General features: G+C 63.1%; 1 protein-coding gene and 1 long non-coding RNA gene across 13 annotated transcripts; one reads left to right on the top strand and one right to left on the bottom strand.

The window, feature by feature from the left end:
- Positions 1-1,762: 1,762 nt before the first annotated feature.
- On the bottom strand, positions 1,763-11,324 carry LOC103345542 (uncharacterized). 11 transcript variants are annotated; one of them, XR_016220894.1, is made up of 6 exons: positions 10,857-11,324; positions 4,032-4,129; positions 3,191-3,437; positions 2,999-3,093; positions 2,687-2,837; positions 1,763-2,582 (listed from the first exon to the last, which is right to left on the bottom strand). It is a non-coding gene; the product is annotated as an uncharacterized LOC103345542 (long non-coding RNA). The 11 variants fall into 11 exon arrangements; XR_016220895.1 differs by having other exon boundaries at positions 1,763-2,346; positions 2,465-2,582; positions 2,687-3,093; positions 10,857-11,316; XR_016220892.1 differs by having other exon boundaries at positions 2,999-3,437; positions 10,857-11,323.
- IRX1 (iroquois homeobox 1) lies at positions 9,948-16,607 on the top strand. Of its 2 annotated transcripts, none has more exons than XM_089313322.1 (4): positions 9,948-10,162; positions 14,639-15,674; positions 15,989-16,061; positions 16,276-16,607. In XM_089313322.1, the coding sequence occupies exons 1-4, from the start codon at positions 10,010-10,012 to the stop codon at positions 16,331-16,333; spliced, it is 1,320 nt and encodes a 439-aa protein (XP_089169448.1). In that variant the 5' UTR covers positions 9,948-10,009; the 3' UTR covers positions 16,334-16,607. The 2 variants fall into 2 exon arrangements, with proteins under 2 accessions (XP_089169448.1, XP_051692984.1); XM_051837024.3 differs by lacking the exon at positions 9,948-10,162 and adding an exon at positions 11,484-11,957 and having other exon boundaries at positions 16,276-16,601.
- The last annotated feature ends 4,651 nt before the right edge of the window (positions 16,608-21,258 follow it).

Here is a 21,258-nt window from a genome sequence, read left to right as displayed (position 1 = left end):
ACACAACACACACACACAGTGACCCGGCTCCATCACTCACACACACAACACACACACACACATGCACACAGTGACCTGGCTCCATTACTCACACACACACACACACATGCACACAGTGACCCGGCTCCATCACTCACACACACACACACACACACACAGTGACCTGGCTCCATCACTCACACACATGCACACAGTGACCCGGCTCCATCACTCACACACACACACAACCCGGCTCCATCACTCACACACACAACACACACACACACACACTGACCTGGCTCCATTACTCACACACACACACACACACGCACACAGTGACCTGGCTCCATCACTCACACAAACACACACACACACACACACAGTGACCCGGCTCCATCACTCACACACACAACACACACACACACACACACTGACCTGGCTCCATTACTCACACACACACACACATGCACACAGTGACCTGGCTCCATCACTCACACACACACACACACACACACACACACAGTGACCCGGCTCCATCACTCACACACACACACACAGAGTGACCTGGCTCCATCACTCACACACACACACACACAGTGACCTGGCTCCATCACTCACACACACAACACACACACACACATGCACACAGTGACCTGGCTCCATTACTCACACACACACACACATGCACACAGTGACCCGGCTCCATCACTCACACACACAACACACACACACACATGCACACAGTGACCTGGCTCCATTACTCACACACACACACATGCACACAGTGACCCGGCTCCATCACTCACACACACACACACACACACACACACAGTGACCTGGCTCCATCACTCACACACATGCACACAGTGACCCGGCTCCATCACTCACACACACACACAACCCGGCTCCATCACTCACACACACAACACACACACACACACACTGACCTGGCTCCATTACTCACACACACACACACACACGCACACAGTGACCTGGCTCCATCACTCACACAAACACACACACACACACACACAGTGACCCGGCTCCATCACTCACACACACAACACACACACACACACACACTGACCTGGCTCCATTACTCACACACACACACACATGCACACAGTGACCTGGCTCCATCACTCACACACACACACACACACACACACACACAGTGACCCGGCTCCATCACTCACACACACATACTCAACACACACACAACCTGGCTCCATCACACACACACATGCACACAGTGACCTGGCTCCATTACTCACACACACACACACACATACACACACACATAGTGACCCAGCTCCATCACTCACACACACACACACACACACACACACAGTGACCCGGCTCCATCACTCACACACACACCCAACACACACACAACCTGGCTCCATCACTCACACACACGCACACAGTGACCTGGCTCCATTACACACACACACACACACACAGTGACCCGCCTCCATCACACACACACACGCACACAGTGACCTGGCTCCATTACACACACACACATACACACACACACAGTGACCCGGCTCCATCACACACACACACGCACACACACACATACAGTGACCCGGCTCCATCACTCACACACACGCGCACACACACACACACAGAGTGACCTGGCTCCATCACACACACACACACACACGCAGTGACCTGGCTCCATCACTCACACACACACACACACACACACACGGATCATCTCCCTCTGCAGATGCTGATTCTTCCTGCGGGGGGTAGGGTCAAGGCCAGGCTATTCACAGACCATCTTTTATTTAGCTTCTTACGTAATCCAGTGACACAGAGCCATGACGACGTCAGGTGCGAACTGCTCCGGAGTGGACTACAGACCTGACGAGGCTCCGGGAACTACAGCACGTTCGCTCCCTTCCTCTGTTCACAGAAAACCCACTGCACTCCCGGAAGCCCGGCCGGGTTTAATTCCCCAGTGAGGATGCCAGGGGGTGTTGATAGCACTTCCTAATTGACATCGAGTTTGCTGCATGCAGATGATAGTCAAAGATAGGCTTTGCATACAGTAGGCATGCACGGAGTTAGCCCAGTGAGCTTGGAGATAGAAGCACCGCTTTTCCCAGTGACGCCGAATTGCTCCTCCTGCCTGTGTCTATCAGGAGCTCCGTGACACGACGCGGAAGCGTTGGTATTCTGCTTCCCAGCCACAGCGCAGTGGAACTGCTAACCCAGGCTTCGTGTTACGACCGGAACGTCTTGACACCAAGGGAAGGCTCGCATGTAAGTCGTCTCCATCCGTATTAACGGCGTTCGCAATGGCAGCCACCTCTACTTGACAGCATTATTTCCCACTCCTGCGGTCCGTCCAGATTCCTGCATAATCCAGCACTGTCTACGTACGGCACGGGGAATCAGCCGGGCACGTGACCACCCTGTGCCGGAAGCTGTGAGGAAGACCCCGGGATCTGACCACAGCAAGGAGCTGTCTTACCGCGTCTGTCTCCCAGGCAGGAGGGCTGCTGACCATCCCGCAGGCTGAGGATAATGGAACGGAACTTGGGCAGCCCTGAGTTCGCTGGTTCTTCAAGTTCATACTGAGGCACAAAATCCTTTGCGCAGAAAAGAAGTCACACTTGGAAATTCAGAATGAGCTGTGTGGTCCAAAGGACAGAGAAGGGGTGCCAAGGGTCCTCCAAAACTGGGCGCCTCTTACCTGGCGGGCAGGTAAGCCCCCCTGAGCGGGCCCCAAGCAATCCTGGAGAGGCTTGGAATGTGTTTCCCTGGCAGTCAGCAAGCAGCTTCCTGTCCACGCGCAGAAGGACCCAGGCGCCCGGAGGGGAGGACGGCGGGCCCCGGCGTGGGCTCTGCCACCCGCACACCAGGAACGTGGCAGGCTCACCCGGCTGATGCTGTGCTGCTCCCGCAGCTCCGGTCTGGATCCCTCTCCTGGTGCCCCCGTGACCGTCACACCCGGCCCTGCGCCTCCCACAACCTCTGGTCACCCAGGAACAAAGTCCAAACTCACCCTTGTGCTGCCGATGTCCTCTGTGACGGGGTCCAGTTGCTGCACCCCATGATAAACCCGGTGCCGCAGGCTTGGTTCTCGAGTCTTGGGTGGGACTACAGAGCACCCTGGACTCACACTCTGTCTGTCAAACCCAGGTCACCCTTCCACTGACAGGTCACCGTGCCCCCTCCTCACTGGGAGACCCAGTACCTTCCTCCCGACGCCTGAGGTCCAGACTCCTCGTACCAGTCAGGGTCTGCGCCAGCACAGGCAGAGAGACGGACCATGGAGAGCACTTCACTAAGGGTTGACTTCCTACTGCCCAGTGTCTGCAGGAAGCAGCGGGGTGTAACTGGTCAGGATGACGTCACACGGGGTAGGCTGGGCCTCTATCCACTGCGCCTGGTGCTGTTTATGAAGCCCATGTTTGGAAGTGGCACCCAGGAAGGACTCACTCCTGCAGGTGAAGGCAGAGGCATTGACTAACCAGGGGGCCCGTGGGTGCCGGGGAACCACTGAGAACTGGGAACGGGGCTGCCTCAGCCCTCTCACGCCCTGGCCTTGCACTTCAGCCCCCAGAGCTGTAAGGCAGCGTACACCTGCTGCCCAAGCCGCCCTGGTGCCAGCGAGCTGAAGCAGCTGGAAGAGCATTCAGCTGAGTAACAAGGAGGCCTGGCAGAGGCAAGCGCAGAAGCCATGGCTGCCCCAGGGCTGGGGCACAGAGGGCAGAGCTGGGAGGAGCCCACCGAGCCCAGACCCAGACCCCAAAGGCACTTGCTTTTCTGGGCCCTGGAGAGCACCCAATAGTCGGGAACCCAGGACCCTGGAGCACCTGTTGCCTGCTGAGGCAGGGCCAGGCAGAGGGTGAGATCCTGCAAGGGGGCCACCCTTCCCCCTTCCAGCTGTAGGCCCCCTCTAGGGCCCCCTTGGGGCAGAGTGAAAGCACAGAACCAGTAACCCCCGAATGGGGCTGGTGGAGCCTGGGCTGGCATCGCTGGGTCGTCCTGCAGGGCCAGAGGAGGTGCAAGGACCGGCGTGTCTCCCCTCGTACCTACTGCTGCCCCGCGGAGCGGCTGGGGTCCATGCTTCACCTGGACGTCTCACTCAGACACTGCCTCAGCCCACGGTCTGCTTTACATTCACTCTGCCCTGGTGGCACAAGAGAAGGTGGATTTCTTATAGAGGACACCGGAAGAGGCTTCATGGATAAGTGAACCAAGGGTAGGGAGGGGGCAGGGACAGGGAAGGAGAGAGAGAGAGAGAGAGAGAGAGAGATGCAGATTCGATTCGGAGAGGAGAGGAAGGAGGGAGGGGGAGGGAGAGGAGGGAGGGAGGGCGAGGGAGGGGGAGGGAGAAGAGGGAGGGAGGAGGGTTTGGCAGCCAGGAGCTGGTGGCCACCGCGCAGGTGCAGGCGTGCCCCCGGCCCAGCTGGCGGCGGGACCCCGAGCCCGGGCTCTGGCAGGGTCTGGAGCAAAGGGCTGCCTCACTGGATCAACAAGTCTCCCTGCCCCGGGCCCAGCAGGCAGACTGTTGAGCGGGGTGCCAAGGCTCTAATCCTGGATTTATTACACACTTGCTGAGCGACCTTAGACAAACCACTTAACTCAACCCTAGAGATAATGTCACAAAGTCTTCAGCTTGTAAAATGATCGCTGAGCCTTCGCCACCACTATCACCGCCACAGTGATAATGCATTTGCTGGCAGTGAGGCGCGGCAGCTGACGAGAGACACAAGTGAACTCACATTTTCTGTTTTTATGGCAATTCTCTCTTGGCCAAGCCTAATGTGCATGCACTAAGCCTTGACCTTGGGCCCTGGGCTAATTCCCGTGCTGGGAGCCACCACTGTACTGCTTTGCAAACCCTAGGGAAGGAGGCTTAACTGATAGTGTTGAAATCCCCAGAATGTAGATGGCAGCGAGATATGGCCGGGCCGCCTGTGAGCAGCATCAGGGCTTGGAGAGGCTTGGAGAGGGCGCCACAGGAGCTGGAGGGGGCGGAGAGGGGCTGTCTCCCACCTGGAACGCCCCCTGCGCCAGCCTCCTGCTTGGTCTTGGGTATGCCATCCACTGGCGGCCAAGGGCCCCTGGGAAGTGGGTCTGCGGGAGGAAACATACCCTCTTCTTCCTCTCGTTTCCTCCCCCAGCTCTTTGCAGGGTGCACACACACCCCCCTGACATGAGACCGGAGGTCAGCAGGCCTGCTGCCCGCTGTGCACTTCTTCTTGGACGGAGCAGGTGCGCCTCCAGCCCAGAACCTCAACCTCTGGAGCAGCATCTTGGCTGACAGCTAAGCAGGAGGCAAGGTTGGAGTGAAGACAGACCAAGGATCCGGAGTCAAGGGTGGTTTCAGGCACTCCCTCCCCAGACCCAGATCACAGCCCACATTTTCCTCTAAGAGTGGTCTTGGAAAATGCCAGAAATCCCTAAGCATCCTTGAGACTTCTTGCAAGTTTCCCCGAATCCCGAAATGTCTGCTAACCTTTGTGACTCGACACAGCTGGGTTTTTGTTACATGAGGTCACGGGGCCTGTGACAGGGTTGAAACTGATCGCGGCCTGTGGCACCTGGCGTGCACACCCGCGAGAAACCCAGGAGGGGGGGAACTCTCCACTCCAGGTGCGTTTTGTGCACGTGTATCTGTTCCTGGATTCCATTAGAGAGAGTTTCGGGCTGCAGGCTTTTAGCTTTAATTATATAAGCGGTCGTGGGCTGATACGAAGTCACAAGAGATAGAAAGCTGCTTGGTCTAAATTTCAAACATTTTTGGAAGAGTCAAACAAAAATATGCCATTTCGTATTTTCACTTCTTCCCTCCCACACATATCCTTTCCTTTGAGGGTTTTACTAGGAAATCATCTCTGGATTTGCTCAGATCTGAGAAATGTATTATCATTCCTAAGCTATTATCTCACGTTCTCTCTCCGTGTTACTGTCAGTTGTTATTTGGAAAAATATGTGAAGTAAATTCATAAATAGCTCTAAATCTGCATTCACGCAGATCTGGTTCCTTGCAAGAAACACACTCCTGGAACCATAATTGAATGTGATTAAGGCTATGTTACGATCTAACAGCCATTTATTGCTGCAGCATCAATTTCAAAATGCACAGCTGTGATAAAAATCAGGGATTCTAAAAAGAAACAAAAAATAATAGTTCTTATCAAACTATTCTATTTTTCTTGTAAGCCTAGTCCTACATGGTTGAATACTATATTAAAATACTTAATATTTATGTGACCAAAAATGTGCAGGCCTGCAATTAAAGTACATTATTTGATTAATGAGATAGTAATGGCAATGACAGGGAAATCCAGCCAAGGGGACTTGAGGCGCTCTTACTTCCTGTTTGCTCCTCAGTGAGAGGGTGACTTGCTTCCGCCCCAATCCCTAACCCGGGAATGCTGGTCCCTGCTGAAAGCCGGGGACTCGGGGCTACCTACCCTACCTACCGCCCTGCGGTGACTTGACCTTGGAACACAAAAGGGTTCCATCTCCAGCGGATTTCGCCCCGCCCCTCTGGACCCCAGGCAGGGACCTCCCATTGGCTGCAACAGCTCTTGGCACTGTCTGGAGACCAGGAAGCTTCTGAGGGGTGAGCTGCAACCATTAACTCTTGCTTTTGGAAGGCAGAGAAAATGAAATTGTTCCACAGTTTGGGAACCTAAAGTCAGTGTCTGGGCTGTGGCAGCGCCCCTCCCCATAAACCCTGGTGTGGCTCCCTGGTGCCCGTGTGCAGGCCTCCCAGACCCAGAGGGGCAGGGCCAGGCAGCCCCAGGCAGCCCCGGAGAGCCCCCCCCCCCAGGAGGCACCACTTGAGGATAAACACACATCACGGAAGAGCCATCTGACACGCAGCCATGCTGACTTGCACCGGAAGGGAAAAATGCCAGGAGAGCAACACGAACTAAGCCTTAAAATAAACTGAAAGTAGACTGCTTTGAGAGTCAGAGGACATTCATTGACAAGGGGACAGGTGCACACAGCAGAGGAGGACCTCTGTGGCCAGAACCCCGGGGGGCTGCCCAACCAGCCGGTGCTAGGCGTGGCTGAGGCCGGAGCACCCTGGCAGCAGTGCACTCAACGGGTTAAAATGCAAGCCTGTGACCCGCCTCCATTTAAACCGCGACGTCCTCACACCCCAAGTTCTTATCAGAGGACTGCACCACACTTGGCAAACAAGACATTCTACCTTTTAAACAAATAATTCATTAGGTAATTAAATTCAAGTGAGATTACTCTAATTAAATATACACTGTTGTTGAATCATAATTTCTATGTGGCCTAGTTAAAGATGAACAATCTCTTATTCCTGACCAAAAAAAAAAAAAAAAAAAAAAAAAACCGGAAGGCTCTAAAAGAATTCCCTCCGGCGGGAAGAATGGATTTCCACGCGCAGCACAGAGGTCACTTAAAGGCAAGGAAGATGCACGGAGCTCAGCCTGGAGGGGCAATGTTTCTGGTCCAGCGAGGCTCAGGTCCTTCGGGCCCTGTTGCTCTGGGCTGGGGTTCGTGGGACCCAGGCTGGGTTCAGGGCACGCGCGCGCGCGCCTGGGCGTCTTGGCCTGCTCAGCCCGCATCACGAGAGCTGCAAGAGGAGCGCTATCCGAGGGCCAGGGCCGCCCCAGGGACCCTGGCACTGGAGCAGGAGGCCACTCCGTCCCCAGGACGTGCGCCCTGCCCAGGAGCCGCGGCCACGACGGCAGCTGCCGCCGGCGGAGACCCAGGCTTTTCCGTGCACGCAGGCGCAGCCGCGGTGCGGGCCCGCTCTCCTGCGCCAGGCGCGCATTCGCCGCAGTCACCGCGCGGGCAGCTCCGCCAGAACTGACGTCGCCCGGCCCCGGGACGGCCCCGGCTTGGGGACGGGAGAAAAACACGAACTCATTAACAACTGTATCTCGGGGCCCTGCAGGAACACGGCCCAGGAACAAATAAATACGAGCGCAGCTGGCGCGGCCGTCTGGTGACACCGAACTACAGACCCCGAGAACCGCGCACCGGCGCCCTTGGTCGTGTCGGAGGCGTCATGGAAATGATCCGCTTAATTAACGGGAGGCTTATAAAATATTGACGCGTGTGCACTCGCGTGTCACTCACTGCCTCCGACGCTGGGGCCCGGGCAGCGCTCCGCGGCAGGCCCCGTCCGCCCCGTGGGTCCCTGGACGCTCGGACCCACTCAAGAGGCTCCGGGAGGCGGCCCCGCACCCCCACCACCCAGGGTCATCGGGAGTGTGGACCTGGGCCTGGCGCATCAGGCCCGGCACAGAGGAGCAGCGGCCTAAACGGCCGTGGGGGTCGCAGGTAACCAAGCGCCCTGGGGTTCAGGCCTGTTGCCCACGGGTCTGCTACTCGCCTGGTTGTGGCCAAGCCCGGTGGCTTCCCGGGTCCTGCGGCAAGAAGGTGGGAAGTTACAACGCGTCTTTAATAAGGCTGGTAAATCAGGGCGCGCCCGTCTGGGCCGAGGGGGCCCGGCTGGCGTCCGCGCCGGCGCCGCCCAGCCCCATCGCGGCGCCAAGGCCTCGCCGTCCGCACCGCCATCCCTGGCTACCTTTCCAGGGTGGCGGCGGAGCCAGCGCTCCCTTTTCTCCACTGGAGACCCCAGGACAGCAGAGCCGCAACGCCGCAGGAGCAGGAAGATCCATCGCGGGGCTGCTGCAGCGTTCCCTGGCGTGGGCTGCCCGGGACCAGGGGCGGGAGGACCGCGAAGGCACCATTTCTGAGCGAGGGAGGGGAGCCCGGATGTCTGTCTGAGCTGGGACCACTCCCCCCTCCCCCCAACTACCCAAAACAGCAACAGTGAGGAGCAGTAGCTGTCCATCAAGCCTCAATAACCTCGGTCCGGGGCACCTCCACCTCGCGACGCCCCCCCACCCCCCGCCCCACAACAACCCCGGCCAGGAACCTAGCTCGCGTCCCGGCCTCCGGCGCCGCGTCCACGGGCGCTCCGCACACGCCCGCGCGCACTCGGAGGCCGGCGCCACTGGCCCGCCCCGCGATCCCTGTGGGAAAGCCGGCGGTCCAGGCCCAGTCCGCGATGCCCAACGGGTGGGGCTCCCATTCGGCCACGCGCTGTCCCGCTGTCCCTGGCACCGTGAGGACCGGGCGGCTTCTGGGGGTGGGGAGGGGGCTACACCCAGGCAGAGGGAAGTCCCTGAGAAGCCGCCGACCCTTGAGCGTGGGTCCGGGAAAGTGGCTCTTCCAGCCCCTGGATCCCGCACAGCTGGGCGGGGGCCGCCGGTTTTCCAAAGGCCTGGAAGGTGGACGTCCCCGTAGGTCCCAAGTCGCCCCTCTTTGAAGCAGCCAGGGATGGTCTGAGCCGCGCCCACGGGTCCCTTGGGAGGCCCTCCACCTGCCCTGGCATGGGGGAGGGGGCAGCTGGCTTGGCCTCCTCTGCAGTGGACTATACTGCTGGCCAAGCTGCCTCTGTGTAGGTTGCTCCCCAGCAACCCCATCCAGGTGTTGGGGCGACACGGGGCCCACGAGGCCCTGCTGGAGCCCCCCCAAGACAGGGTTTTAACCCCTGAGGTCTCCCAGGTCACAATCGCCCCTTGCACACCTTTTCAGGGTTCCTGGAGGTGAGTCCAGTGGCCTTGCTAATGCGGTGCCCTGGGAGCCTCACCCTGCCCAGGCCGCGTGTGCAGGGATATTTCTGGGTGGGGCCCAGCCAGGTCCTCCCACTCACCTCCCTGGTGTGCTCACAGCCTAGCATTTTCTGGGCCAGCGGAGGATGGCACTGCCTGGTGGCTGGTTGACCCAAAGGACAAAGCCCCCACTGGCTGTAGCCTCCTCAGGGGTGACATGACCTGGGACCCAAAGGTAGGGCTGGCACTGTGTAGCTGGACCCTCCTCCTCCACGTGACCTAAGTTAGTCCACCTGTGTTTACCCTGAAAGGTGACACTGGAGTTTGCTAAACAAGACAGTGAGGGGCTGGGCCATTCTCCCAGGACTCACCCTCAGTGGGTGGCTTTGTTCGGGACACAAGAGAAGAGGTTAGGGTCTTGGTGTTGGAAGTGAGGGGCTGGCGAGCCAATGGGAGTGGGGGGGGCACTGGAAAGCACCCCCCTCCCCGGACTCCGTTTCAAAGCAGCCAGGCTTTCTGGAGGGCACAGGGGTGGGGGCAGGGGCGCAGTCGAAACGCGAGGACCTGAGTCAGCAGAGAAATGCAGCCCGGAGTCGGAGCCGGTAATTAGTAATTACTATTATGTGCCTTATTATTGCTAATTACAGGCGACAGCTCAGTGTCTGCAGCCCGGGGAAAGGCATCCTTCCCAGTTCTCCGGGAATCCCGGGGCCCTTCGCGGCCCGAGCAGAGGAGGGGGACCGGTGGCCCAGGTCACCGGAGCGCACCTTGCAGGGTTCTGCCTGGGCAGCGCTCACTCCCCGGCCCCGACAGGCCTGCGCCCAGGCCCACCCCGACTCTGGCCCCAAGTCCAGTGCGCACGAACCGGGCAGGAGCTGCACTCCGGCCAGCGCCGGGAGCCGACGCAGGTACCGGGGCGCGCTCTCCTCCCGCGCCGCCGCAGCTCGGAAGCGGCCTGCCGGGTCGTCCGGGGAGGAGCGAGCGCGGGGCGCCTGTTCCCGGGAACTGCACCGAGAGGCCCGCGGCGATGCCGCCGGCCCCGCGCTTCGGGCCGGGCTGAGCAGGGCCGCTGAGCCCTGGGGCGGCATTACCCCCGACCCGGCGGCCGTCGCTCCCGCGGGTTCAGCCGCTGCACGCAAGTTTACTTCCTGCACCCGTACGGCCCGCGGACAAACCCGGGCGCCCAGGCCGCGCCCGCTTCCACGTCGCCGGGCGCGGGACCGGGACGCGCCTCTCCCGCGGCCACGGCGCTTTCCCCGCGAGCACAAGGCTCTGCCCTCCCCCTTCCTCCCCCACCTCCTGCCTCCGGGCGTCCCCGCCGGCCGCCGCTCTGCTCCCCGCGCCGGCGTCTTCTCGGCCAAGGCCGCCCTTCCGCAAAGTTTGCACAACTCCGAGAGCGCGCGGGGCTCATCCGCCGCGCGCACCCCAAGGGCGGCCGGGGTGGGGGGTGTGAGGGCCCGCCGGGCGATCCGCGGCCCCCGTGGGCGGTGGGCGCCGCTTCCGCCGAGGACGTGCAAGGCTCAGAGAGGCCGCCCAGCTCCGGCTGTCAGCCGAGCCCCGGCCGCCGGCCCAACCGTAGCTCAGGCTCACGGCGGTGCTGCGTAAAAGGAGACACAGCCCGGCTGCTCCACCGCAACCCGGGTGCGGGCCGGCCGGGAGCCCGGGCCGACGGCTGTCACGCGGCTGCGGGGACCGGGCGGGAAGACGCCCGCACCCGCCGCCCGGCAGCGCGCGCCCGCCCGCCACGGGAGGAGGTGGCCCGGCCGGCGCGGGGCACCACGTGCTCGCCGGGAGGGGCTGGCGCGGCCGGCGAGGGCGGGCGGGAGGCGAGCCAGGGGCGGGGCCTGTGCTCAAGGGGATGCCAATCAAAGCATCAACTTCAAATTGTGTCTGATAGCCCCGCCGCCGAGCGGAGGGCGGCCGCCGCAGTCGGCGCGCGATCGCGGATCCGGGAGCAGCCGGGAGCCGGGCGCCAGCGAGCCCCGGGCCGAGGAGCAGCGACCGGCCCCCCGCCTCCGGGCCGGCCCGAGCGCGCCCGGCTCGCCGCTCGCTCCCCGCCGCGCCGCGTCCCCGCCAAGCCCCCCGCCCCCCGCGTGGCTGCCCGCCGCCGAGTCCGCGGACATGTCCTTCCCGCAGCTGGGCTACCCGCAGTACCTGAGCGCCGCGGGGCCCGGCGCCTACGGCGGCGAGCGCCCGGGGGTGCTGGCTGCAGCCGCCGCCGCCGCGGCCGCCGCCTCGTCGGGCCGGCCGGGGGCGGCGGAGCTGGGCGCGGGCGCGGGCGCGGCCGCCGTCACCTCGGTGCTGGGCATGTACGCGGCGGCCGGACCCTACGCGGGCGCACCCAACTACAGCGCCTTCCTGCCCTACGCCGCCGACCTGAGCCTCTTCTCGCAGATGGTGAGTGTCCCGGCCTCCCCCACGCCCTTCTCCCCGCTCCGCTCGGTACCCGGCTCCTGGGGCACGCGGGGGGCGGGGGGACGGCAAGGGCCGCGGGGCGCGCGGGAAGGCGAGATCCGGAGGACGCGGCCCGGGCGAGGGCCCGCCTGCAGGCGCAGGAGGGCGGAGGAGGCCCCGCCGTTGATGGCCGTGCTGGCGCAGCCCGGGTAGGGGAAGGCCCGAGCCTGGAAGAGGGTCGCGGCCGGAGTGGGGAGAGGTCGCAGCAGTAGGCCCGGGACACTGGGAGCGCGCTGCGGGTCGGGGTGCACGCACCCCGCGCAACCTGGGCGCCAACCAGGCCCCGGGGTTCCAGCGGCTGGGCCCAGTCCGCTGCACGTCCCGCGCGGGCCCGCGGGGCCTCTGCAGCTTTTGCGCTGGGTCGGGAAGGCCCAATGGTGTCCGGCTTTGGCGGGGCCGAGGTGGTTGAGGCCGCGTTGCCCGAGGGAGCCCCCAAAAGCCTAACGGAGCCCCGCGGAACGGGCCTAACAATGGAGACGGGACGGAACCTAGGAGTCCCTTAGTGGCGCGCGTGTGGATTTGCGATTGAACGAAAGATTAAATAAACGGCGTTTGCTTTTACTTGTGCAAGTTGCCAAAGTTTTCATTTCATTTGCACCCAAAGCAACGCGCACTTTTCTTCCCGCGTTGCGTAATGGAGGCTTGAAGACTGGGTCCGCGATTGGAGATCCGCGGCCCTCTGCCGCGGGTCTGATTCTCGGCGGAGGCTCGGGCCGGGCCGTGGGTCCGCAGGATCGGGGGTCCGGTTGCAGGATCGGGGCTGCATCGGCTCCGGAACGCCGGGGAATGGGGGCGGCGAGGCGGCCCCCTCATGCGTGACTGCGCGCGGCATCCCGCAGAGTCCCCACGCCGCCGAAGGAGAGGCGGGCACAGCACGCGCGCCCGTGAGCCCGGCTGGGGCGGCGTGCCGGCTTCCCCGTAACTTTTCTCGTAGTTCTGAGAGCGAGCCTGTTTCTCCGGGACCGGCCCCAGCTGCCGCCCAGCGCGCGCTCCGCCAGGCGGATCCGGGCCTCGTTTTGTCCCGGCGGCGGGGATGCCGGCGAAGCGCTGAGCGATTTACAAGGTGTCCTTTCAGAGAGAACTCCCAGCGGAGACAAGGCCGAAATGTCTCCTTCGCAGTCGCGACCAGGAGGGTCGCCAGCGCGCCCACTGCGTGCCACACGGGGCGGGCGGAAAGCGAAGCCCGGCCACCGAAGCCGTTATCAGACTCGTGAGCGAGGTCACGCGCTCCCGCGCAACTTTGCGGCGTCCTGAATCTCGCTGCCCCCACGCGCGGGGTGCTCTTTATTTTTATTTATTTTTTTAATACGAAAATTCTGTATACAGGCGTGTGCCATTTGGGCACCCCGCGTGTGTGTGTGTGTGTGTGAGAGCGCGCGCGCGGGGGAGCCCCTCGGCGAGGCCCTCTGCCTTTGTGGAGAGGGGACGAAGGGCGAGGCTTCGCTTTTGTTTTGTTTTGATTTTAAACGCGGGGGAGGATAGGTAAAAACCCTTCCTGCTGGTCTCCCGCGGGCTCCTGCAACCTGAGCTGAAACCCGAACCCGGGTTCTGAGCGCTGGCTTCCGCCGAGCCCGTAGGACTGCGTATTTGGGAGTCAAAAGATTAAATTGTGAGGGAGCGTCTGTCTGGGCAATTTATGGTAATAATGAGGCCTAATGAGGTTGTTAGAAAGATAAAATGTTATTTACCAAAAAACCTGATGGGATAATTTGACTCGCTGTGTTTTACTACTGATGATAAAAAGAGTATTGATTGTAGATAAATCAGCCCCGCTGAATGGCTGCAAACACTTTGCGTTTGCTGCCCCAGATCAAAGTCAAACTTGGGCGATAAACTCGCCGCGGAGAGGCCCTCGAGCGCCCAGTCCCCTGCTCGCTGCGGGGCGCCGGGGGCCCCGCGTTAAAATTTCAACCCGGTGAGCCCTGCCTTTTGTATTTAAGGAAACAGGCGGGTTTTGTTGCTTCTGTCTGCCGGGGGGCCTAGATTACCATCCGGAGGCAGCCACCGGTGCTGTCCACGCGCGGGTGCGGGCGAAGCTGGACACGCAGACGCGGTCCCGCAGTCGAAGGCGCGCGCTTTCGCTTTGCGTCGCGGGTGGACTGGGCCGCAGAGACGGCCGACGGTTTATTTTGATTGACCCCCTCAGGGTTGAGGGGAGGGGGCTTGAGCGCTGGCTCCTGGGGTGTGGGGAAACTGTTTTATCAGCGCAGTTAAAAGGTTTCCCTCTGGCTAGTGTCAGATAAACTTGGAAATCCGGGCTTCGCGAGCTGTCGGTGGCGGGGACCCAGGGGGGCGAGGACCGTCTGGAGGGCCGGCGCTGGCCTCAGCTCCGCGCAAGAGCCGGCTCGCCACAGGTTTTTTTGTTTTTGTTTCTGTTTTGTTTTTAAGACCCAAAAACCACCTCAGGGGTCGGTGGAAAAGCCTGGTCTGTCCTCCCCAAGAGTGGATCAGGGTGGCCCCTGTGCAAGGCCGCGGTGCCCGGTGCCTGGGGAGGCCGGGAGGTCCGGGAGCCGCCAGGAGCAGCCTCCCCGATTTTCCCAAGCCTAGGGCCCGTCTCACTCCCTCTCTCTCTCTCTTCCTCCTCCCTGCTCTCTCTCCTGTCCTGCTCTGTGGCGTGGACTCAGGGCTCGCAGTATGAGCTCAAGGACAACCCGGGGGTGCACCCAGCCACCTTCGCAGCGCACACGGCGCCGGCCTATTACCCCTATGGCCAGTTCCAGTACGGGGACCCCGGGCGGCCCAAGAACGCCACGCGGGAGAGCACCAGCACGCTCAAGGCCTGGCTCAACGAGCACCGCAAGAACCCCTACCCCACCAAGGGCGAGAAGATCATGCTGGCCATCATCACCAAGATGACCCTCACGCAGGTCTCCACCTGGTTCGCCAACGCGCGCCGGCGGCTCAAGAAGGAGAACAAGGTGACTTGGGGCTCGCGCAGCAAGGACCAGGAAGACGGCGCCCTCTTCGGCAGCGACACCGAGGGCGACCCCGAGAAGGCCGAGGACGACGAGGAGATCGATTTGGAGAGCATCGACATCGACACCATCGGCGAGCAGGACGGCGACCAGAGCAACGAGGACGAGGAGGACAAGACAGAGGCGCCGCGCGCGCCCGCCGCTCCCCCGGCTCTCGCCCGGGACCAGGGATCGCCACTGGCAGCCGCCGACACACTCAAGCCCCAAGACTCGCCTCTGGGCCTGGCCAAGGAGGCCCCAGAGCCGGGCAGCACGCGCCTGCTGAGCCCCGGCGCCGGGGCGGGAGGCCTGCCCGGCGCGCAGCACAACAAGCCCAAGATCTGGTCGCTGGCAGAGACAGCCACGAGCCCCGACGGCGCGCCCAAGGCCTCGCCGCCGCCGCCCGCCAGCCACCCCGGGGCGCACGGGCCTCCCACCGGCACGCCGCTGCAACACCCCGCCTTCCTGCCCAGCCACGGACTGTACACTTGCCACATCGGCAAGTTCTCCAACTGGACCAACGGCGCGTTCCTCGCGCAGGGCTCCTTGCTCAACATGCGTTCCTTCCTGGGCGTCGGCACGCCCCACGCCGCGCCCCACGGTCCGCACCTGCCCGCGCCACCACCGCCGCAGCCTCCGGTCGCCATTACCACGGGAGCGCTGCACGGCGAAAAGGCCTCGGCCCGCAGCAGCCCCGCACTTCCAGGTACTGCGCCACCGGGACCCCAGCGAGGAATCTGGAGACAGGGATGGGGGTGGAGGGCGGAGCGCCCGGTCAGAGAGCGAAGGGCCCTGGCTGCCGACTCAGCTTTAATTCAGAGAGCGAGACCGAGGCCTTAGGGCTGTCCCTAAAGAGCTGTGCGTTACGCACGGGCCTGCTCCGGGGTCGTGGGGGAGGAGGAGCGAGCCTTTCCGCCCGCCCGCAGGCGGCTGTGGCGGTCGGGAATGGACAGGGAAGCCGGAGCACCGAGAGCCTGCGCTCTCCACTGTCCTAACCCTGTCTCTACCACTCCTTCGCAGAGAGAGACCTCGTCCCCAGGCCGGACTCCCCGGCGCAGCAGTTAAAGTCGCCCTTCCAGCCCGTGCGGGACAAGTGAGTGCGGCCCGGGGCGGGGGCGGAGGTGGGGACCGCGCGGGCGGGGGCGGAGCGGGCTGGGCGGCGGTGGGGGTAGGGCCGCCGGCCGGCCGGCCGCGGGCAGGGGCTGTCGGAGCCGAGCCGGGATTCTCCGGAGCCGGGGCTCCTGGGCGGGAGCGGCGGCGCGGCGCCCGCGCACTGACCCTGCTCGTGTCTGGCTGTCTCCCCGCAGCTCGCTGGTCCCGCAGGAGGGAACTCCGCGCGTCCTCGCAGCCCTCCCGTCCGCCTGACCGAGGGTCGTCTTTTCCTTTCGCGGGGGGAGGGGGGTGATGGGGAGGGAGGGGACGGGGAGGAACTCTAATACTTCGGAGCGGAGTGGAGGCCGGCTCTGCCCGCCACGTCGACGACCCTCGCCCGCGGCCGGGGATCCGATCCGGGAAAGGCCCCCACGTCTTGTGTCTTTTTTTTTCCTTTCTGTATATAGAGTGATTTCAGATTGTAAATAACGCGTCAGCGAACTTGTCTAAATCATATATTTTTGTCTAATAAACTGAATGAAACGATGCGCGGCTCCCTGATGCGGTGCTTGAGGGGGCGGGCGGGCGTGGGGTGGGCTCCGCAGGGAGGGGCTGCCAGGCTGGCGCAGGCGCGGGTCTGGGGGCTTGCGGCTGCTGGCGGCGGGTGTAGGATTCGCTCCTGTTGCCGCTAAAGCAGGCGAGGACGAGCGCACCGGAGCACACTCCTCCCCCAGGACAGGCACCAGTTCCGCTTTGGGGAGTTTTATTTATTTATTTATTTATTCGCAAAAACGAAAGGAAAAAAGTGGAAGGGGGCCTGATCGCTGGCCCCAGGGAGGACTCCGCATTGCAGGTAGAGGAGGTCGCGCTGGTGGCTCGCCCCTGGCAGAGTTTGCAGAGCGGCGCGTGCGCGCGTGTGTTTCATTTCGGGGGTTCCTCGAACACGCAGACGAGGGAAGGCTCTGGTGCTCCGACGCGCGCAGGGGTGGGGACGCGGGAAAGGGGCTTGGACTCCCCGTGGCGAGGGCTCTTCTCAACCCTGGCGCCACTGACTGTGTCCTGGGGAGCGGGAGCGAGGGCAGAGAGCGGGACCTGCCTGGCGGAGCCCGCCTCGGACGCCACGGGGGCTCGGGGCCCCGAGCGTGGACACCCGCGGCCGATGGGCAGAACGTCTGGGCGCGGGCGCGCGGGCAGCCGGAGCCGGCGCGGGGCCCTCGGGGGCGCGGGACCACCGCCCAGTTCCTGGAAACCAGGGAAGCCGACGCCTCCGAATCTGCCCGCGCTGCCGCGGCTCAGCAGGGAGAAGGCCAGGCCCCGACGTGTGGAGGGACGGCCGCCACCTTTCAGGCCCTCGCGCTTCCGGGATGCCCTGGCCACCGGTTGTGCGGCCGGCAGAGTCGGCGCAGACTCCGTGCCGGCGCTCCTGGGGTAGCCGGGAGACGCTGCTGGCGCTTAGGGCCGCGGCCCCGCCCCGTGGGTACTACCCTCTCCGGCGTTCCCCGCACCCGCGCTCTCGCGGGGCCCCGAAGCCGGCGCACGCGTGGGCGCGGTGGGCGAGGAGCGGTGAGCAGCCCGAAGAGCGGAGCGGCCTGGCGGCCCCGGCCAAGGTGCAGCGTCGCGGGCCGCATGGACGTGCTCAAGGCGCCCTCTATGGTCCGAAGGCGGAACGGGGCCCTGACCGGCGCTCCTGGGGCGTGGCGCGAATCGCGGGGTGCAGGGATTTGGGGCCCCGTGGGCCCCGTGTTCAGCGGGTCACCCACGCATTGTCTTTGTGTTTGTGGGAGGAGCTGCACGCCGGGGGTCCTCCTTGTCCTCGGCCGTCGCCTGCGCTGACCCTTCGCGGATCCTCGCAGCCCAGGGTTTCATGGTCCGCTGGGCCTCAGAACTCTCCGTGACCACTAGGCCCAGTGGGTCGGCGTCCTCGGCCCCGCATCCGTGCCCAGCCTCTTCCTGGCCTGCGGTCTGCTCTGGGACAGAGCACCAGGCGCCCGTCTGCTCTGAGCTGCGGGTGACCGCCACGGGATTCCCTGCCCCCCAGAGCTCTCTGCCCCACCAGGCTCAGCTCCTCTATGGCCCACGCGAGCCTGTGCTCTGCAGGGCACCCTGCCCTTCCTCCCTTTGGGGGTCGAGTGGGGGCGCCGAGGTGCCCGCCTGCAGCCCCAGAGGCTTGTGAACCTCCTGAGCTTTTCTCCAGCGCCAAGCCACACGGAGATTGCTGATGCAGCATTGAGCATTTTTGTCTTTTGCTGGCTGCTTGCTGCCCTCTTCCCTGGCCACCACGGTCACCTCGGTGTGCATGGGGGCGCGGAAGGCAACCCACGTGCCCTACTCGTCCCCTCCTGAGTCCTCCCGGGTGGACACAGGACACGTGGAAGCCTCCTTTGCTTCCAGACCCGGCCTGGGCAGTGCCTGGGGGACGCACCCCAGGCCCCGCGGGGGCAGGGCAGGGCAACCTGTGATCCTGTGCCCAGAAAGGAGGAAGGTGCAGGGCCCTTCCTCCACGTGCCCCCCACCCAGGATTTCTGCTCTGCGGGGCCTTTTTTGGGGGGTGTGCAGCTGCAGCTCGGGGCAGCTCTGCTCTCAGCTCCTGTGAAAGGGACGCCCCCAGCATCCCCCCAGCATGCCCCCAGCCCCGGGGCCTGAACACCTGGGGAGTGGCACAGGCCCCGCCCCCATGGTTGACCTGCTGGCGTCCCAGAAATCCCCGTGCCCGAAGCACATTTGTCTCCTCGGCAATATGTGGGATTCATATTCATCTCTCGGTTTTAGTGGCCTGACACTGATTAATGGAAGAGTCGGCTTGGCTCCGAGGGGCGCGCCACCCGATGAATCATGCCCTGTACAGTTCCCCTCGTCCTCGGGGACTGGCTGTGCCAGAGAGCAGGGCCAGGCGGACCCGGGGAGAGCTCCAGCCCAGCCCGGTCCCTCCATCCCTGGCGATGCCAGCCTGGCAGGGGGCGGAGGAGGGGGTTGATGGACACCAGTGTGCGGAGATTGAAGCCCTGGAAGTGCCCCCCCCCCAAGCTACAGGGCCCAGTTTGCCAGCAGGGACTGAGAGTTGGGAGTGGCAGAGGAAGGGAGGAGGCAGAGAGCCCTGGGAGCCTGGCTTCCCAGAGAGCAGGGAGCCCAGGGATCCCACCCCCACCGCCAGGCAAGGCTGTCTCTGGCTGCTGCCTGCCCAGAGACTGCCCTGTGTCAGTGGGGCTCTGGGGTCTCCGAGGGTGGGAGCAGGGGCGCTGTGGGGCACCTGGGGCCCTGTCTGTCTTCTCAGCCCCAAAGGAGGACATGGTTCCTGGTGAGAGTCCCACCAGAGAGGGAGGAGGCCTGGGGTGCGCACCCAGGCTGGGGACCAGGAGTCCACACTCTGGGGGTGGCGGCAAAGCTCATGCACTTTAGGGGCCCCCTAAGTCAGTGTGGGGGGTTTGAGTTGTACCCAGATACTGGAGGGAGCTACTGCACCCACCCGGGACACTGCCTCAGCTGTAACAGCTGGGGCGCACCCACAAAAACTCAGCACCTGCTGAGCTGCCATGTGGAGGGGGCTGTCCTGCAGATCTCCTGGCGCAGGACAGGCAAAGGTCACCCCATGGGGACTGCTGGCTGCCTTCGGACCCCGCGACCGGCGGCGGCGGCGGCGGCTGCAGCTGCGCACAGGCCCCTCTCTGCGCGATGATGCCGGCTGCCAGTGGAGAGGCCGTGGGCCCGGCCGGGCGGGGCGGGTTTGGCCCTGAGACCTCTGGGGGCTCACGCACGTGCTTTAATTTTCAAATAAAAGGGGTAACTTCAAGGTCAAAGGTTCGTCTTTATGGCAGCGCACTTGTAAAATGTTTGCTCATTTGTTTTCAGTGGGGGAAGGAGCGCGCGAGGGCCAAGTGCCTGAAGCTCCCCGCAGTCCTCTTGGAGTTGTCCTGAGTGGAGAGCCAGAGCAGGGGGCCCTGAACCCCGGGGCGGGCGAGCCCCCGCCTGGGTGACCTCTCCGGCCACGCCCCCCGTCGCGGAAGCCCGGGGCGCGCCAGCGGCTCCCGGCCGGATCCTAACCTTGCAGGAGCACAGGATGTGCCCCTGGGGGCGGCTGTATCCCGCCCTGCCGCCGGGCCCAGGTGCGCCCAGCGGGAAGAACAGGGCCAGGCTTCTCCCGACCGAGCGGGGGCGGCACGGGAGCAAGGGGCAGCCCTCCCTGCGCGGCTCTGTTAGGCTTCTGCGGATGCACCGGCTGTCTCTGATCCCCTAATCCACTTGCGCAGCCTCTCCAACCCAGCGTCTGGGCGCGGGGACCCTGGCCAGGCTGCAGCCGGGCGGCGGTGGCGCCTGACGGGGCGACGTGCTCCCCCTCCTCTTCCCCAGCCCAGGGACGTGCCGTTCGGAGGGACCTGAGCTCTGGGCACATTGTGGGTTAAAGCTTCCAAACCCATGGGCTGTAAGTTTAGGTTCGGATTCTGTATGGAGACCGTCCTCTAGTAGGGCAGAAGCCGGCTGGGGCGCCCCGCCTGTCTGCCATCTGTGGGCCGGGGGCTCCGTGGAAGCTGCTCTCCGAGGTGCCTGTCCCGGGTCCGCCCTTTGCACTCGGTTGTGGCTGCCACAGCTTCCCTTGTTACTGAAATTTAAACGTATGCTTAATTGCCAGCGCCTCGGATAGCTGGGTAACGTGGGGAAATATTAAATACATCTGCGAGGTGGTGGGCAAGAGAAATTAAAAAGGTGCTTGCTGCACGGAATGCTAAGAAGATCTCACAATGAAGTGATTAACATTTTTATGAATAAAATTAATCACGCATTAACTCTGCAGTGCACGACATCTGAAAACCAAATGTGGCCCCAGCAGCTCTCTCGCTTGCACCCAAGGACGGCCACTGAGAATTTCAGAATATTCATGAGTGGGTAAGCCGATAACAGACACCTAAATCCCAGGTACCATAAATGAATGAACGAATCAATAAATGCAGCAATCCCTTTAAATACTGAACCACAGCCATGCGCAGACACAACAGCAAACAGCAAGCATCGTGTTTTGTTGTGCTTTGCTCTTCTCCTTTTGCAAACTCTCAACCAAAACGGGCCGAGAGGCAGGCGGGACTGTGGGCACCTGGCCACCACCACGGGCAGTGGGGGCGGCACCGGAGGAGCCGGCCGGTGTGTTGTGAGGCTCAGCCTGGGACCGCCGCTCCCGCCAAGCCCATCAGATTGGGGGGCGGGCTTTC

Source organism: Oryctolagus cuniculus, chromosome 14 (assembly GCF_051225735.1).
Source record: "Oryctolagus cuniculus isolate XC-2025 breed Fujian yellow rabbit chromosome 14, ASM5122573v1, whole genome shotgun sequence".
Lineage (NCBI taxonomy): Eukaryota > Metazoa > Chordata > Mammalia > Lagomorpha > Leporidae > Oryctolagus > Oryctolagus cuniculus.
The sequence above is the reverse complement of the archived record's forward strand: the minus strand, read 5'-3'. Positions and strand labels throughout refer to the sequence as shown.

Bases quoted from the DNA above. Each gene is read 5' to 3' on its own strand.
- IRX1 (XM_051837024.3), top strand. From the start codon at position 11,682: ATGTCCTTCCCGCAGCTGGGCTACCCGCAGTACCTGAGCGCCGCGGGG. The intron at 11,958-14,638 runs GTGAGTGTCCCG...GCGTGGACTCAG, and splicing joins TGAGCCTCTTCTCGCAGATG to GGCTCGCAGTATGAGCTCAA. The intron at 15,675-15,988 runs GTACTGCGCCAC...ACTCCTTCGCAG, and splicing joins CAGCAGCCCCGCACTTCCAG to AGAGAGACCTCGTCCCCAGG.